The 18,064-nt window shown below is 41.6% G+C and overlaps 1 protein-coding gene across 2 annotated transcripts; it reads left to right on the top strand.

Annotated features, from left to right (window-relative positions):
* Nucleotides 1–758: 758 nt before the first annotated feature.
* Nucleotides 759–18,064, top strand: FBXO30 (F-box protein 30). 2 transcript variants are annotated; one of them, XM_058801185.1, is made up of 4 exons: nt 759–896; nt 5,393–5,497; nt 12,219–14,316; nt 15,151–18,064. In XM_058801185.1, the coding sequence occupies exons 3-4, from the start codon at nt 12,235–12,237 to the stop codon at nt 15,352–15,354; spliced, it is 2,286 nt and encodes a 761-aa protein (XP_058657168.1). In that variant the 5' UTR covers nt 759–896; nt 5,393–5,497; nt 12,219–12,234; the 3' UTR covers nt 15,355–18,064. The 2 variants fall into 2 exon arrangements, with proteins under 2 accessions (XP_058657168.1, XP_058657169.1); XM_058801186.1 differs by lacking the exon at nt 5,393–5,497 and having other exon boundaries at nt 788–896.

An 18,064-nucleotide genomic window follows, 5' to 3' on the forward strand; every position in this document is an offset into this window, starting at 1 on the left:
CACTAATCAGCACCTGTGGGTGCACGGCCAAGTTTCTGGGAATAAAGACCTGGACCAGAAGTCTAACACACTCCAAGAAAGGTGTTAGAGAAGCATTGTCGTTAACACCGAAAGGCATACTGCAGTGCTACTGATGGCTGCCAGGAAAGTTTTTGTTGAGGCGACAGCTTTAGCAAGGCCCAGTGCCGGTAGAGGCCCCGAAAAGGTGACTTTGGTTAACGGGATGGATTGTGTTGGTGGTGGGTCTACGCTGGAACCAAGGCTGGTGATTTGGCCCCACGAGAGCGGAGCGGGGCTGTCTGGACTCAAGGCAGCAGCCGTGCTCACCGTGCCCTCAGCCTGCGCCACCGCCTGCACAGGAGGGCTCGGGAGCGCTGCCGGGGCAGTGACCCCAGGGGCAGGGCAGGGGCTCCCGCCGGGCCGGGCCGGGCCGGGCCGGGCCGGACCCACAGCCCCGGGGCGGCGGCGCGCTCCCGGCCCCTCACACCACTCCCGACCGCGGCCGCCACCGCGCACGCGCGCGGGGGGAAGAGGGGAGAGCGCGCGGCACCCGGGCGCCCCGCCTCCTGCGCCGAGGGCGAACGGGGCTGCGCCGGCGCCCGCGCGCTCCCGGGCTTCGGCCCCGCCCCCCGGCGGCCCCGCCCCGCCCCGCGCGCTCCCTGTCCCTGTCCCTAGCACGCGCGCGCGCGGCCGGCGGGGGCGCGGCCGGAGCGGGGCCGCGCCGGGAGCCCCGCGGGCGGCGAGGCCGGGCCGGGAGAGGCGGAGCGAAGCGAAGCGAGAAGAAGAGAAGAGAAGCGGACCGAGTGCGGCGGCGGTCGGAGCCCGGCGGGGGGAAAGCGTGAGGCGCAACGCAGGCTCCCGCGCCTGCTCGCCTGCCTGCGGAGCGACGGGGACGGGTGAGCCGCCGCCGCTGCTGTCCGCGAGTGGCGGGGAGAGCCGGGCCCTGCGCCCGCCTGGGGCCGCGCCCGCTGCCCGGCAGCCGGGCGGTAAACAAATGGCGGCCCGGCGGGGGCCCGAGCGCCCGGGGGCGCCTCCCCGGCGCCAGCCCTGACAGGTCGCCGTTGGCAGAGGCCGCGAGCGGCTCCGTGTGCGGCTCCGCCGGCGTCGCCTCCTCCTCGCGCCCCCCTGCCCCGCGGGCCCGCAGCGCCGGCTGTGTGCCGGCCGGGCCGGGCCGGGTGCCGCTGCCGCCGGGCCCGCGGGTGGCGGCGGACCGAGGTGCGCCGCGGCCGCTCCCTCTGACCCCGCCGTGCTGCCAGCGCTGTCGGGGTGTCGCGATTGCACGTGGGAAGGGCGTAGGGCCGGGGTCTGCCTGGGGCTGTGAGACCGCAGTCGGAGAGTCGCCTTTCGGCGTGAAAGGAGGGAGAAGAGAGCAAATAGTGCAGAGGTATTGCTGAAATCTCTCTCTAATCTCCCGTGTGTGTGTTATTTCGAGTAGATGTGCTCAGACCGTGCAAGAGGTGGTGTTTTCTCTCTTCTCTCGGTCCCTTTTTTAATGGCAGTTTTTTGACGTGCGGTGGAGCCTTTGTTTCCCTCCTTGAAGAAGGTAACGAGGGCTGTGTGCTTGTACTCCTGTAACCCCGCGGGTCGGCCATCAGAAGCATACAGGGAGATGACAGCGGCTTGTTGAACGGCTCGCGTCTTGGAACGGTTGTGTGGCCTCACTTCCAAAAGTTCCAGCGTCGCTGTTGTTCGCAGCAGGTCTTCCAAATTCTTAAGGGAAATAACCCGTGGGCTGGAGAGGTGGCTTTCTTTTGTTCTGTAAAACTCTACTCGGATTTGGTTGAGGAGCTTTTCATAATCCTTGTTTCCCTTTCCCTGATTGTGTTGTTAATAATGCCAGAGAAGTGTTTGTTAACATACTAGTCCAAACCCAGTGCCCCTGAAGTAACAGCCTCACCTTGCTTGTGCTAGCACTTTAGGCGAGACATCTCCTCTGCTTTCCCTAGAATTGGTGTGGATGGTTAAGTCCTTCACCTGGAAACCTGCTGCCTTCTGCTTCACCTTGGTGTGCTACACCTTCCCTGGTGCTGTGGTTTGGGGGGTTCAGGTGCATGCATCCGGTTTGAGGAGGATGTCAGTTATCTGTGGCCTTCTTCCCTGCTCCCTTCTCCCAGAAGTACAGAAAATATTAGAAGAACTTTGTTGGTAAGCAAGTCGAGTACCTGGAATACTGAAAAATGCACTGGCAGCTTTACTCTGTAGGCATGTAAATATCTATGTGGACTTTCTCCATGGTGGTCAAGTTTCGTCAAGAGAAGAAATAGATTAGAGAAGGTGAATTGGGATTGTATTGCAAGCTGAGACTTTTTGTGGGGTCTCTTCTCTCATTTGCTTCCAAAGTTGGAAGGTGTTGGAGAACAGGAGAATCCCAGCAGAATGGGCAAAAGCTATGCAAAAACAGTGTTTTTACTTACTCTGCTGCCTAAATATTCTTTCTTTTTGCACTAAATTCTGCATTTACACAATTAACTTCTTAAATTCGGGTTATATTTCCCTTGCTTCCTACTTCAAAGTTAGAAGTCTGATGGGCAAAATAAGTGCTGTGTTTAACAAGCAATATCTGGTTGGAAAACTTCTGGACAAGATTTCTGCTTCTTTTTGTACAGCTAGGTTTTTAGGTCGTGAGGAGTGTCTACAGCAGAGGGTGTAGTCCTCAACTTTGTGAAGAAGAAAGCATATGGTTATTAGTCTTCAAATGAATTCCTGTGGCTGCTGCAGGATTCAGCTATGTAAGAAACCCCTGGTTTGCCTTCAGTCCATTTGAGCTAAAAGGAGCAAAATTTTCCTCATATCCATAGACCTATTGCTTTGGTGGGCTCTGTCTAAAAGGAGGCATATGCTGTTTGCCTCTGGCAATGAGATCCAGTGGAATAAAGACGGGAGTAGGGAATGATGTATAGTCATCATTGTACTGGTGACAGTTTCCCTTCAGTTTCCGTATCTGCATAATGAGAATAAAGATAATGTATCTATTGGTGAGATGGTTAGATTGTATAAGGGGTGTTAAGTATTCCGGAAGAGACCACAAAGAAACGAATATTTACATTATTGATGGTTACTGAGAAATCTGTGTAAGCTGTCCTAAGTGTCAGGGCACTCTCTAGTCTCAATATTGAATGAAGGAAAAAGACTGAAAAGTCTTGTAATATAAACTGCTCTGAAACAGGCCAAGAGAGTTAAAATGGCAGGGGAGCTCTATATTCTGACTTACTTTGCAAGCTACTGTTTTTAAAAGTTTCTGGTGCGACACTTGGTGTCTTACTATAATCTTTCAGTAATCTTTTAATGCTATTTGAAGCTTCAGGAGCCTGCAAACCCCTACAGTCAATACAATATCCGATTGAGTAGATTGTGCTGTTTCTTACCAAATGTCCAGCATTGATCTGAGCTCTCAATGTGAGATCACAATGAAAAAATGATAGGTCTAAACTTAAGACTTGAGAATGAGAGGCATGGTGAGGTGAGCTTCTGAGTGATATAGTTACAGCTGTTCATGTAAAACTTTAGGCAGTGGTTCAGGCTGAGTGTGATACCTGGTTCAGGCTTTGCTGCAGAGGTGCTGGAAGATGGGTGGTGTTTTGTTGAAGTTCAGTCTTTTATTTGTCTATTTAGAAACATCTCTAGTACAAACTGTAGTTTTCCAAAAGTCCTGTTTGACAGAGAAATTTGTTGATAGATTCATTGCAAACAGGATCTTTATAGGAGTGTGCTTTATTGGCAAAGTTTTAATGCTCTTACAAAACCTTGTTTTGTCTGAGTCACTGTTGTCACCAGATAAGGAATGTGTTTGGATAGGATCGTTCAGCTGGAGTCCTTAGGCAAAAAGAAATAGCATCAAGCCTGTTGACATTTGGAAAAGGTGGTCTAAATGATATTAGAGATAACAAATTGATGAATAATCAGATGTCCTAAAACCCTGTACGAACTTGTAGTGAAGATGTTTGTGTTTTCCAGTTCTTCATTCATGTTAGAAACATATTGAAAGAGCTGGTATGACATGCTGACTATGAGATATATTCCCAGCTTTCTGTGATCATGTTTGAGATAGGTGAGCTTTGGTTTAGAAAATGTTTTTATTTAGAACTATCTTTTTTTTTTTTTTACTGTTTTGTTGGTTTTAAAACCAAGCAGCTTGGAAGGGGGAAAAGCCTGACAGTTGCTGAAAAAAGTGTCTTTCATTTGATAAGAAATACCTGAAAATAGAATAAAGTTGGCAAAACTTTGTCTTATAATATTGAATATTTTTGTTTTACTTCAAATTTTTCAAAATATTTCGAGACAAACTCCCATCATATCTACTTCAGTGTAATCTGATAAGGTATCCTTGTGAGTATGTCTGTTAAATTTTTTGCATACTGTTTGTTTTGCTACATATTAGCCAGGCCATTGTCTACTACCAAGGGTATATTTTTAACAGAAAACATAATGTGGACAGAATACATGACATTGCACTTCAACGTAGGATGTTGGAGAAAATTTGCTTTCGTAGTCTATTTACTTAGAGTTGTTTTGTCATTTTGCTATGGGACCTGGTTAAACTTGTGTAGTAAGACCTGAAACAATGTATTAATGAGATGTTTGGCCTGATTTCTCTAAGTATGCAGAGGTCAGGAATCCTTCGGCAGCAGCATGTATGAATTAAAATCTTACGTAAGAAGGATTTATTTTTGGTTTCTTTTGGATGGTTCAAACTACCTACTGTAATACAGAATGCATTATTTTTTCCAGGAGTTCTGTTTCTGGTTACTGAGAAATGGCTTATTTTCTTTCCTGCTTTTCTGGAGGATTTGCAAGTTGGTATGGGGATAAGAATATCATTGTTCCTTTGGGCATATCCCCTCAGTTTCACCTCTCTCAAGTTTTAGTGGTAATCCTTGGGAATGAAGCAATGGAAGAAGCATCTTGTTACAATAAAAAGCTTTTTAATAGTAAGCAACTTGCTCAATAAGTTCCCGTGTATGAAGACTGAAGATGGACAAATTTTAACTAGACTAAAATGCAGTTTGTAAAAGAATCTAACTTTATTTCTTTTAGTTCTCTAGCTATTGCATTCTTTCCTATGAGTTTAGGGGTTTTTTTCCTGAAATGGTCAGAACAGTGAATTAAGTGCAGTAGCTCAGAATAATAACTTTTAATAATGTCTTACAGCCCTAAATATAATTAGGTTACCATCCAGTGTGACTAACAGCTAGCAATAAGCTAAAATGACAGAACTTAGGTTGTACTTGGGAAGTCTATTAAAAATTTGTTTATATTCCCATAAAATCTACAAAAAATTTCAGTGTTTGTAGCCCCAGACAGTGTAAGCGCATACCTTTTCAGGGGATTGCACATACATAAAGTAATGTCTACACCTGAAATGAAACCTTACTTCTGATCTCATTTCTTGCAGAATCTGCAGCAATCGAGGAGTCACTCTATGTTCAAGTTCAGAAGTGCTTTACACATGAAATCTACTGGCTCTGTAGCTGATTCTGCCCTGTCACCATCTCAACAGGTAGAGTGCTTTTGTGCCTGAGCCATGCAGCAAGTGTAGCTGTTCCTCGTGCAGTTGTCCTGTGTCCGTGTGTGCCCCAAGGCACATTGAGCTCTTTGGGTTTCTTCTCAGGGAAATCTGTCAGGAAAGCAAGAATGCATGGCAGATCTGTCACAAAAGTACTCTAAAGAAAAGCCTAGTAGTTTGGCTTTTGATTTTTAGCACTCTTTTAACTGAGTTTAACAATGATAGAAAGTGTTCTGTCGTTTCATCAGAGATTCTGTTCTAAAATGTAACAAAGCCAGACAAGGAGGGCATCAGTGGAGAGTCCATTTCAGTCAAAGCGTCTCTTTTCCCCTTGAATTTTTTTTTTTTTTTTTTTTTTTGGCTGCAACAGTTTGGGAGGAAATAATTGCACTGTATTCTCTGAATGGTAGGAAGATGGTTTGCCACTAGGAAGAAAGGATATTTGGGGCAGGGGCAGACAGGGAAAAGTCTTCTTTATAAGGTTGGCATAAAAAAGGTTGCAATTCCTTATAATTCTATAGTGCTCATTGTTTCTGCTGTAGTTACAGATTTCCCTTTTTTGGTCTGGTTTGTTTGTGAGGTGGATAGGTAACTTTGATTTATGCTCAAAAAAGCAGCTAGTGTATATATTCCTTCGATGTTAGACCACTGAGAGAACTAGAATCTTTCCAGAAGTATGTGTTCCCCCAAGGGTTTTTTTTCTTGCAGTAAAAAGCCATGTTTTAGTGTAACCTTTTTCTATTTTAGTGTAACCTTTTTCTGTCTCTTTTGTGTAATACATAATAATAGCTGTAGACTATGATGGTAATGCTTGAAGTAGTGTCCTGCTTACGTAGTAGTTTGGGCTTAGTAATAGGAGCTCTTTTCATGTTTTCAGTGATTAACAATAAATTAATGTAAACTTGTTCTAGTATGTTCAGTATGTGCAGTCACTACCAGCCAGGGAAGATGTTCTTGTCTTTGTTGTGGATGAATTTATGTTTGAGGATGCAATGAACACTCATCCATCCAACTGTTTTGAATATGGTTTTAGCTTCCCTGGTCTACCTTTTTGTAACAGAAATCAGGGTTGTCCTGATGAACTTAGGGGTAGGGGGTGATAATTAGTATTGTGTAAGGTTGAGAATTTAAGTTTGGCATCTGAAAGAGAAGCTCCTAACAGAAACCTGGGAAAAAGATGGAAGATATACAGCTGTCTCTTCTGATGCCTTGGACTAGCTAGCTTGAACAGAGGCTAGACAGAGTTAGAGAATAAAGTGAGCATTTGTCAAAGGCCTTTAACAGATACACCTTGGACAGTGCAGGAGCCTCACAGAGGCTATACCCAAGATGGATGATGGTCCTGAGTTTTTTGGGCAGATACAAGTGTAGTCTATTTCCATATCAGGGATTAATTGTCCAATTGCAGCTTCAGGTAATGAAGTCACACTCCCCTAGTTTGCTCCCCTACAATTTACTTTTGTTTATACTTTTCGGCCTGAGGCTGTTATGATCACCTTGGTTCTCAGGCCTGGAAGGATTGTTTTGTCAGGCCAAACTGTGATGAGGACTAACTAACACTCTGTGTGGAGTTCAGAGTTATACACTAATGCAGTACAGGATGTGAAAAATATAAAAGCTAAAACTTAAGGCATTATTCTGCAGTGTCCAAAACAAAAGGGAATTTTTTAGTATGGTTTGCATGTATTTGCTTGTGGGTGGATTTGGATGCTCCTGGGAGTTTAAACCTGTAGTACAGCTTGTGTGTCTCTAGTCTTCTACTTCCTTGAAGCAGTAATTTAAGAACCTGTTGGTCTATTCAGTTGAATCTGATAGAAGAGTCTTAAAGGTAGTTGAGCTTTATAGGTTTGATGAATAATAGGGGGCTGTGTAATGGAGGGCTCCAATAGCAGTAATGGTTGCTGTGATTTCCTGTCTTATTGGCCCCAAAGTATTCATATAGGAGTGAGTGAGCAAGCAGGCTTTGGGCTTGATACTGCTAAGTACATTTTTTGTGGTATAGAAGAAAGTAAGAGCTCACACTTGCAGCTGAAGCATTGTGCGTGTCTGAAACCCTTATTATGCTATTTAAATGTTTGTGTTACAACAGCAACTGGAAATCACGTGGCTGTAGCAGCTGGAATTTTAATCCTTTTAATTATGACAGATTTTCAAAGCATGTTCTGGCTGATTTAGTCAGCTGACTGTGTAGTATGTACAATAACATCAAGTGATGGCACAAATTCTGAGAGCAGTGGTCACCTCACTGGAACGGGATGTATTTTTAGGTTTCTCTGCTAGTAACAGTCAAGTGTATGTACTTCAGCACCCTGAACTGAAGGAACTGAAGCTGGTTGCTGACACTACACTATCAGAAAAGGACAGCTGTTCGTTCTTGCTATAGTCATTGATCTGACACTGTCTTCTGACCATATTGTGACAAGGAACACAGTGGGATATAAACTCTGTCAATATTATTGGTGTTTTAACAACAGGTATTTTTTTTATGTCAGTAATGACATTCTTTGTTAGCCCTTTCAATTTGCTGTATTAGAGGAAATAAAAGGACTTGTTACCTCCAGCAAGAATTTTCTTTATCTCCCCTTTACCCAAGAGGTCTTTTCTTTACAAAGCATTATTTGGGAAGAGGGTGGTTCTTGTTCTCAGTACAGTACTAATGATATATTGGTCCTGGTTCTTTAATAGGAAATTATTCATATGTGAATACTCCTAATCTATGAATGAAAGAGGTGCTAAGTTCTGCGATTTACAAAGTTAGCTTACAAAATAGAGTGAGTCATGGCCATTTGCTGATTAATCAGTGTGCTAATTCTTGAGGTTTTATCTACTTATTTTACCAGTTTGATAGGGTTATTTGTTTTTTTCCCTTGGACTTAATTTGCAATTTAAGAATTGAATTATATCAGAAGCCTAAAGTAGTTCAAGCAGTCCAGGAACTCATGACTGCCCAAAACAGCTGTTAAGTTTGAAGCTCAAGTATTAAAAATGCACAAAAGGACATCTAATATATTTAAAGAGACTTTGTAGTAACTTACAAATAAAATACAGCATTCTGACTAAATTGAAGTTTTGCAGGAGGTACTGAGGAGTTAAGGCTTGTAAGCAGAACGCAGAATTTTAGCAAATGTTCTGATGGTTTACTGATGTCTGAAGATATTTTAAATTATATGTTTAGAAAATGAGCCAAAGGATTTGAATTTTAAGATAAATTATAATTAATATCAAGCTTCTTGGTGACCAGTAAAATTCTGATTTATAGAAACTGAGAGAATAAGTTACTTCAGCTATTTAATGGATTTTGTGCATAACTGTTTCTTGATAAAACCAATCTGAAGCATCTGTAATAGAACAAATTAGCATCTAGCTATTGATAAGACTTGGGATTTTAGTGTCAGCTTTGGCTTTCACACACTGTCTGTTAGTGATATTTGATGTTTTCACCAGATTGTTTCCTTCTTCCTTTGAAAGGTCCTTTGCTTATATGAAATAATTAAGTTTTGATGAATATTAGCTTATGAGTGAAAGGAGTTCAGGAGCCTGAGAAAAGCCTGTATCATTGTGCAACTCAAGTTTCACAATCCGACTTGTAAAGACCAAGATAGTGTGCTGGGGAGGAGGATGTTTTACTGTCTTAATAGAATGTTCTGTGTAAGCTCAGGCTATTTAAAGATACTATTTAATGATGGTTGACTAATTTAGGGTATGTCTCCAGAAACGGTGCAGGCAAACATGAGCTCAGTTTGACTGTTCTGAGCTGCTGCATGTGGGCCAGCTTTGGCCTAGAAGCCAATAGTGCTGGCTTTGCAGTGTGTGCTGTTTTTCCAACATAATTCATATATGTCCCCTCTCTGGGTTGAGTGGAGGTGGCTCATCTGCCTTGCCCAAAATCCGTAACATTTTGGCCCAAATTGCTGTCATGGAACACATCCTGACGTGATCTGATGGTGCTGATGTGAAATTCCCACTGAAGTGTCACAGTCAGTGTGGAATGGGCTGCAGGCAGCCCTGAGGCTCTGGAAAGAACGTGTGTCCTGCCCTGCCCCACACGCCAGGATGTGCCCAGCATGGAGCCAGGATGTGCCCAGCATGGAGCCATGTGGCAGCAGCACCCACTCGCTGCTGTGGGGGAACATTCCTGCTCCTGTGGGTGTCCTGTGAGTCTTGACAGCACTGCCCCTGGGCTGTTGTCACACTGTACCCAGCTTTTCCACCCCGTGGGAAAGGGCATTGGCAGCTCATGACACGAGTGCCCTCTTTTCACCTGGGGCGCTGTCAAGTGGATGGTGAAGCTGCTCAGTAGGGTGAGAGCACCCATAGCCCCCACAGTGAGGCAGGGGTCATCTCGGCTGCCCTCACGGGCAGGTGAGACCTGTGCAGCTGAGCCCAGTTAGCAATACACTGTCCCATCCTAAGAGTCATTGGTACTCCTGCCCTGAACACACCCACATGCTGCTCTCCCAGGGGCTCACTTCTGGCCAGCTTGAAGTGAGCAGGCTGTTGCTTTGTGGGAGCAGGACCCTGTTTAGAATAGATGAAGTAGGGGCTGGGCTCTCTAAAGGCCCTGGCATTATAAACTAGGAATTGTCTTTTTCAGTGCTATTTCCATTTTGTCTTACTCACTTTAAAATACACACATAACCTGAGAGCTTCCTTTTGATCTCTGTTCACCTGTTGACTTGAGGAGAAGTTGTTTGGTTTCAGTATTGATGGAAATTTCTGAGATTTTCTTGGGTCTAGCAACAGGCCACGGTATTTGGCAAGAATTACTCAGAGAGGGCTTTGCTGGAAGAACTAAAATTATCTTTGGAGAAGTCAATTTTTTCATTCTTTACTGAGCATGTTTTTAATCTCTTTGTAGAAGGTGCTATCTGATTTAATTTGCAAGTCAAAAGCAGGTTGTGTGCAGGAGATGTTTGCAAAAATGTTGAACAAGTCAGTCACTGAGTCCAGTGACTGATACGCTTGACAATTTATTTGAAACTTAGTGTTACTAAGTATATAAATGCTAAGGTATGGTGGGGGAAATTCAGCTGTGTTTTGGCTGCTAAGTGTAACACATATGCCTTTTTGTTAAAAGTGCTCAGGAGAGTGGGTGGCTAAAATATTTAAATTATCCAGATTACGAAGCATGGGGGGTTGAGGACTGATAGCTACTTAAAGTTGGCATGAATTTCAAAGCATTATAAAAGAATACAAGTGAGTGAGGTGTCACATATATTTCTGTTTAAATGCTTTAAATTATTTAAGGTGGAGTGTCTAAAAGGCACTTTTGTTTCCTTTTGACTTCAGTTTCCACGGAAGCAGTTTTGCTTTTATAGTTTAGAGTAATTGTAATTTAGGAAGGTTTAATGCATTAAACCTGAAGTGTTTAGTCTAAAGACAATGCATGAGAGCACTTGTTAGCAGAATAAGGAACCATTTTTATTAATCTTAAATTCTTTGAGCATTTTATTTCCCAAGAAAATTGCTAGAGGGAGAGGAGTAAGGAAAAGACGGAATGAACAATGTATTTTTGAGATTTGGCTATGTGCAAATCATTCACTGATACCTCTGAACTTTAATCCCTACTGATACCACTTGTGAGAGGGAGTTTGTAAGAGCATAGGGAAGAGCTTGGTAACTTGTGTGGGCCTGCACTCCAGTGGGAGAGCAGTTCCAGACTTTCTCAAAGTATGAAACAAAGACATAAAGTTTACTCTTATTTTTTTTCTTTGTTTTTTGTTTATTTTTCTACAACAAAGAATTGAATTTTTTGTTGGTGTCAGTGTGTTGTTGTAGATTGCACCATGGATGTATATGTATTTTGGTTTTTATTGCTGTTTGGCCTTGTTATGCAGAGTTATTGATATCCTGACACTTTGAATTGCTGGTATTATAATCAGGGTGGCCATGGGATGCATTAAAAATTACCTTTTGTGGGTTGAAGTGGACATATAGATAGGACCATGTAGGCAACTAAAATTTTATGTAAATGTTTGCAGTGAAATAAAAGGACTTATTTAAATGTAGTGTAATTATGTAGTATTATTTACTACCCTTGTACAACAACTACTGTAGAAAATAAAGGGAGGGGCTATAGGCTTTAGATGAAGAAAAAGAGTGAAGAGCTGTTGTAAAGGACTGCAGTCTGTCAGAAGCAGGGAGTGGGGAGAGAATGGGACATGGCATGGAATTGAGATGCTTGCTGAAGGCTGCAGATTGCTTTAAACAGAATTGCAAGAAGAGAGTGTCAGCGGCTTAGGTGGTAGCAGGCAGCCTGGGGAACAGGTTGCCTCTGTTTAATTTAGAGAATTGGACATGAGGATGAATCTGGTTTCCTTTATTTTGTCTCTGTACTCTGTGCAATGTTATAAATTATAATTGTTGTTGGCTATATAGTCAAAGGTCATGCTTTGTTTCTCATGGAATGATCTTTTTGCAATGAGTGGGGAAAAGGGGGTGCTCCACAGTGAAGGATTACACAACATCTTTACTGAAGTTGCATATATTAGACCTGGTAAATAAATGCATAGACTATGTTCTGGGCTCTGATACAAATGTCTATTTTTAATTTTCAGCTTAACTTTTAAGCACCAGTTCTTTGAAATAAGGTGTTATATACTTGTTTTCTTAAAATGTCTGCTGATCAAGCATGCAAAACTGCAAATAGCAGCTTGTAAATATTAACAATATTGAGTTAACATTCTGTGCTGTTGTCTCCTTTCTCTTTCCTCAGAATTGGATTTACAGTCATGGAGGAACATCAGCAGCACTTACACTGTGTGAACTGCGTCAGCCGTCGTTGTATGACCAGACCAGAGCCGGGCATTTCCTGTGATCTCATTGGCTGCCCCTTGGTTTGTGGGGCAGTTTTTCACTCATGCAAAGCTGAGGAACATCGCATGCTATGTCCACTTGAAAGAGTGCCTTGTTTGAATAGTGGCTTTGGATGTCCCTTCATAGTAGCCCGAAACAAAATTGCTGATCATCTAGAAGTTTGTCCTGCAAGCGTGGTGTGTTGTACCATGGAGTGGAATAGATGGCCAGTCAGTTACGCTGACCGAAAATCTTACGAAAACCTGAGTAAAGATGTCGATGAAGTGGAGCAGCTAGATATGGCTTTAGCTCTTCAAGACCAGCGCATGTTATTAGAATCACTTAAAGTAGCAACTATGATGTCAAAAGCAGGTGATCAAATAGCAGAATCCAGAGAGCAAACCTCTGTCAAATCAAGTGCCCCCGATACAGTGCATACCAACGGTTTGATGCCTGTAGATGAAGAGTCCTATGGTGCACTTTATCAAGCTACTGTAGAAACAACGAGAAGTTTAGCTGCTGCTCTGGATATCCTGAACACTGCTACAAGGGACATTGGCATGTTAAGTTCAAACCTCTGCATTTCACCACATGAAATGAAAGAAGATCCCAAGATTAAAGAACAAGCTTCTAGTGGCATTATTCAGGATAAGAAGTCTGACTCTGAAAATCCAGATGAAGATAATGTAGGAGCAGTTGGGGGAATTAACTTTGATAGCCTGAGTCAAAATTCACAAATGGAACAAAATGGTTCTTGTGATATTTGTTATGATGTAGTGCAAAACCATGATTTAAATCTAAACCTCAGTAACTCCTCACTTTTGTGTAATGGTTTTCATGTAGAAAATGTAGAAAATGAATGTTCAAAGGTGTTGGACCACAGTGAAGATCTTGGTGTATCTAACTCAAAACCGTCCAGTGTAGCAAATGGTGAATGTACTGCATCTCATGATGATGAAGCATTAGAGTCTTGCAGCTCCTGCCCTGTAACAGCACAAGTTGAAGTAATACCAGCTGATCACTTAGTTAATGGCAATGCTAATCATGTGCTACTTCCCCATAATGCTAATGAAGAAGAAATATTAGAGAGACAAGTGGAGCAAGAAAGATTGAGAAACATAGATGCGTTTTCACTTTTACGGCATCGATCGTACAGATTCCTTGTTAACCATTATTGGTCAACACCAAAAGAAGACAAGGCTGTTGATACATCAGATTTGGAGATAACAGAAGATCCTATGGGTCTTCAGGGAATTGATCTAATCACTGCAGCTCTGTTGTTTTGCCTAGGAGATTCTCCCGGAGGTAGGGGGATTTCGGAAAGTCGCGCTGTTGATGTATATCACGTTGACTTTGGGACCCAGACATTTTCTCTCCCATCTGCTATATTGGCCACAAATACAATGGTGGGGGAAATAGCTTCAGCTTCTGCATGTGATCATGCCAACCCACAGCTCTCAAATCCAAGTCCATTCCAAACCCTTGGATTGGATTTGGTACTGGAATATGTGGCTAGATACCAAACAAAACAGCGTTCAATGTTTACATTTGTTTGTGGACAGTTGTTTAGAAGGAATGAATTTTCGTCGCATTTTAAGAATGTGCATGGAGACATTCATGCTGGCCTTAATGGCTGGATGGAGCAGAGGTGCCCTTTGGCATATTATGGGTGCACGTATTCTCAACGAAGGTTTTGCCCTTCAACGCAAGGGGCAAAAATTATTCATGACCGCCACTTACGGTCATTTGGAGTTCAGCCTTGTATATCCACAGTATTAGTAGAACCAGCAAAAAGCTGCTTAATTGGACTACACAATGACCATCTGAGTAGTCTACCTTTTGAGGTGCTGCAGCACATTGCTAGTTTTCTAGATGGCTTTAGTTTATGTCAGCTCTCAAGAGTGTCACGTTTAATGAGAGATGTGTGTGGAAGCTTGCTTCAAGCACGTGGAATGGTGATACTGCTTTGGGAGAAGAGAAAGTGCCCAGAAGGAAGTTCTTGGCAGGTAAAAGAAAAGGTAAGTTACTGTTTTTTTATTTTGAAGGTGAAAGTATTATATTGGTTCTGTTTCTGGTTTTTTTCTTAACATTATGTCTGTTACTACTGGATTTTGGTATAATAACCTTTCAGGAAAGAGATCTTTGTATAGAAAAAGTGAAAATTGCTGTGGGTTGTGTCAGTCTTCTCCACACTTGGAGAAACAGAAGTAGAGTCTGTATAGTTTTTGCTGGATGTAAGTAAATTAGCTTCTTTTTTTTCCCAATATTTTCAAATGTTAAAAGATTACTTCTTGATTTGCTTTAAGATCAGTATTTCATAGAAGTAGGAAAGCTGCCTACAAAAGTTTGCTTTCCTTGCCTGTGTAGTGTTTACAGCAATTTCTATTTTCAAGCCTGTTGAGATCATATCTATTGCCTTGGTACTGAATGCCTTAAATATTGAAATACTTTAAAACCTTTGGATGACCTTTGTGTAATGTAGTTTTTACCGTTCTCCCCACTCCAAACTGCAAAATATTTGCAGCACTCATTTGGAATTGCACAAGTTGATAAGAAACGAACTATTGTGGCTGGTCTTAAAATACCTTGTAATTTATCTTTCGATTGTATCTATTTTATGGACACAAAAAATATTGCCTTTGTTTCTTTCCAGTGTTCAGAGTTGTCTTGGAGTCTCAATCAGCCTGGGACAAACAGTACTAAGTTCTGTATAGTGTATTTTTGTCATGTTGATTTTTAGTATGAGTTATTGGCAGCATTACGTGAAAGTTCTGTAGCACAAGCATGTGATTTGCTGCTCTGAGTTCAGGTATCTTGAAACACTCTGAGCCTAAGTGCAGTTTATTTCCTAGGTCTGGCGCTTCAGTACAGCCTTTTGTACTGTGAATGAGTGGAAGTTTGCTGACATTGTGAGCATGGCTGACCACTTGAAGAAGTGTAGCTACAACGCCGTGGAGAGGAGAGAGGAGGCCGTGCCGCTGCCATGCATGTGTGTGACGCGAGAGCTCACCAAGGAGGGACGCTCGCTGCGCTCTGTTTTGAAGCCAGTACTTTAAGCACTGCAGCCACTCCAATTGCACATACACTCAAGCACCTGATATAACCTCGGTAATATTACGAGACACTTTATTAATGTACTAAAGATACTTTCTAGCTAAATCTACTCTGTCACTGTGTATATAAGGTTTGAAGTGACATTTATTTTTTATAATACTGTTTAGCTGGAAAGTAATGAAAGTTGCCTTAACGTTTGAAAAATTCGGAACTTGCTGGACAGGGTAGTTTTATCTAACTTATGTAATTTAAAAACAAAATCCTAAGGTGTGTTTTCTGATTCACTGGTGCCCATGTGTCTGTTGACTGAAAACATTTCAAAAATGGCCTCTAAATGGTATCCACATTTGGATAGGAAACACTGAATTGTAGTGAGAGAAAAGTCCTCTCCAAATCCTGTACCTTCTGTGTCTGGTCTTTTTTTTTTTTTTTTAACAAATTATAATCCAAATATTTGAAAGATAAGGAAGAATTCAAAACTTTATAATAGATGTCTCAAACACAGCTTTTAAGCACATCTTTTCTCATTAAATTGGCGTTCTAATGCTTTTCCTAGTTAACAGGTGATCTAGGATCAGCTTTTTTTTTAAAGAAAGGTTTTAAAGGTTTTTTAGGAATGATGTAAGTGAACTCAGATTTACAGCAGCTTAATTTTTAGTACAACTTTGTTTTGACATGTCAACAATTGCTATTTCTTCTTCTGAACTCTTAACAAGTTGTTTTACTTCTGGGAGCAAAACTTTTAGAGCTAAAGCCATGGAATACTAGTTTTTACTCTCACACCTACAACGATATCAATGTCAAATGTTCAGAAAATTTTTCCTTGTCCTGCAGTTGGCTGAGGGTTAAATTGCTTGAGCAGTCAGAAATTCAAAGTATGTGATGAACAGTTATGAATTTATAGTGCAGCTAATGAAAGGGCTTTACTTGTTCTGTGGTATTGTGACATGTATTGTCTCCTTTTCTGTTAATTTGTCTATAAAAATGCTACTTTTATAAGGAGCATTTTAAATTACTGGTGTGTATAGCAAATGTATCATCTTCATAAGATGAGACATGATTTGTTAATTGTGTAAGGCATATCAGAAATGTTGTGTTAATCCACATTTGTTAAACCAATAAGTCAAATTTGCTCCCCGTCTTCCATAAGAAAAGATCTTACAAAGTGTTTGTGAACAGAGAATACATGCTATGAAAAATGGCCTGGTATAGCAAAACTTTAATAACTTGAACTGACTTTCCAACTTGTTTGTATTACTGTCGGTGTCTCTAGCCTGTTGCACTTAGCAACTGTGCCACAAAACTAAAACAGAAACAGACCAGAGCTCGGAACAATGAAATACAGTGTGTATTTCCATTATAGGAAAAAAAAAAAGAGTTTAGTAAGGAGAAGATGTTTACAAAAATGGCTAAATTTATTACTTGCAATTTCTGTACAGGACACTTGTTTATGGCTAATCTGGCTGCAGTTCACAGCTTTGGGATCTCTGCATTTCCCATTCTGGATTCAGTCCAGCTAAACATTCACTGCCTTTTTTTCTATTCAGAGTGCTACAGGTGCTCAGAAAAAAACCCCAAAAAAAACAGTGCCATGAGTTGAAATTATAAGAACTCAAATAGAAGCTTTGCCTGTATCTTCAAACTGCATGTTCTCATTCCACAACTTCTCTTCTTTGTTGTGTAAAGAGAAGAAAGGAGTAAACCCTCTACAGAAGTTAGCAACATTTGCAGTAATTCTTAGCTGTTACCACAGTTATCTGGAAAGGAGGATCTAGATTCAAGTCAAGATCTGACTATACCAACTGGGTTTTAGGTAGGAATCTTACACCCCCAGCCTGGTTCCTTGAATATATTGAAATGCTCATTACCCACAAATTCTTCAGTACAAGGCAGGAGATGACTTTCATCAGTTCTTGTCTTTCAGCTCTAATGGCTCCTTGCTGCTGCTCTCCAGTGTTTAAAAGTAGTTGTGTGACTGGAAGGATCATGAAAGTTGAGGAGATAATGCTCGCATTTATGGCTAAATTTACTTCAAAACATCTGTCTTGGGTTACTGGTATTTTTTTAGTGAGCAGTGTGGTGGTCTTGGTACTCTGCATTCTTTGTAACTCTCCAGAACCCTGATAAGTACAGTAGGCAGGCACGTGTCTTGGTGCTTATGGAAAGGAGTTAGAGGAACTCGCTTGTAGCACAGTGCAGAACTGCATTTGAAGTATCATCAGTTGTTGATCTATTAAAATGAATTTCTAAAGTACTCTTTTTAAGAAATAACACTATTTCTCAATACATGCACTTTTATTTTCAAATGTAGATACAGGCTTTTTTGTTAAATTAGTTTATTTTTTATGAGAATCCAGAGCTATTAAAATATCAATGTTGTAAACGACATATCTGCCTTGTAAACTGCTCCAAATGCAGAAATACAGTATACTTAGGATAAAACTTTTTTTTTACACTGCTATGCAGTTTGTAAAACATCTATGGTGTATAGTCAGTCTATCAAAATGTGACCTGTTCACATTTGCCCTTGAATTTTAAAAATGTCATATCCCTTTCCTGGTACATGTTCCGTACAGCATATATAGACAGCTGTTCCAGTCTTTCTTTTACTTGATACCACATTGCTACTTTGTTTAAGATGTTATGTTTTCAATCATTATGCAATATTTTTTTCAATGTCTGTTGAAATCTTAATAAAACTTTTGGAGTTTC

This window comes from Ammospiza caudacuta, chromosome 3, assembly GCF_027887145.1.
Source record: "Ammospiza caudacuta isolate bAmmCau1 chromosome 3, bAmmCau1.pri, whole genome shotgun sequence".
Taxonomy (NCBI): Eukaryota; Metazoa; Chordata; class Aves; order Passeriformes; family Passerellidae; genus Ammospiza; species Ammospiza caudacuta.

Excerpts from the sequence above, each read along its gene's own strand:
- FBXO30 (XM_058801185.1), top strand. The coding sequence starts at position 12,235 with ATGGAGGAACATCAGCAGCACTTACACTGTGTGAACTGCGTCAGCCGT. Across the intron at positions 14,317-15,150 it reads CTTGGCAGGTAAAAGAAAAG|GTCTGGCGCTTCAGTACAGC; the intron begins GTAAGTTACTGT and ends TTTATTTCCTAG.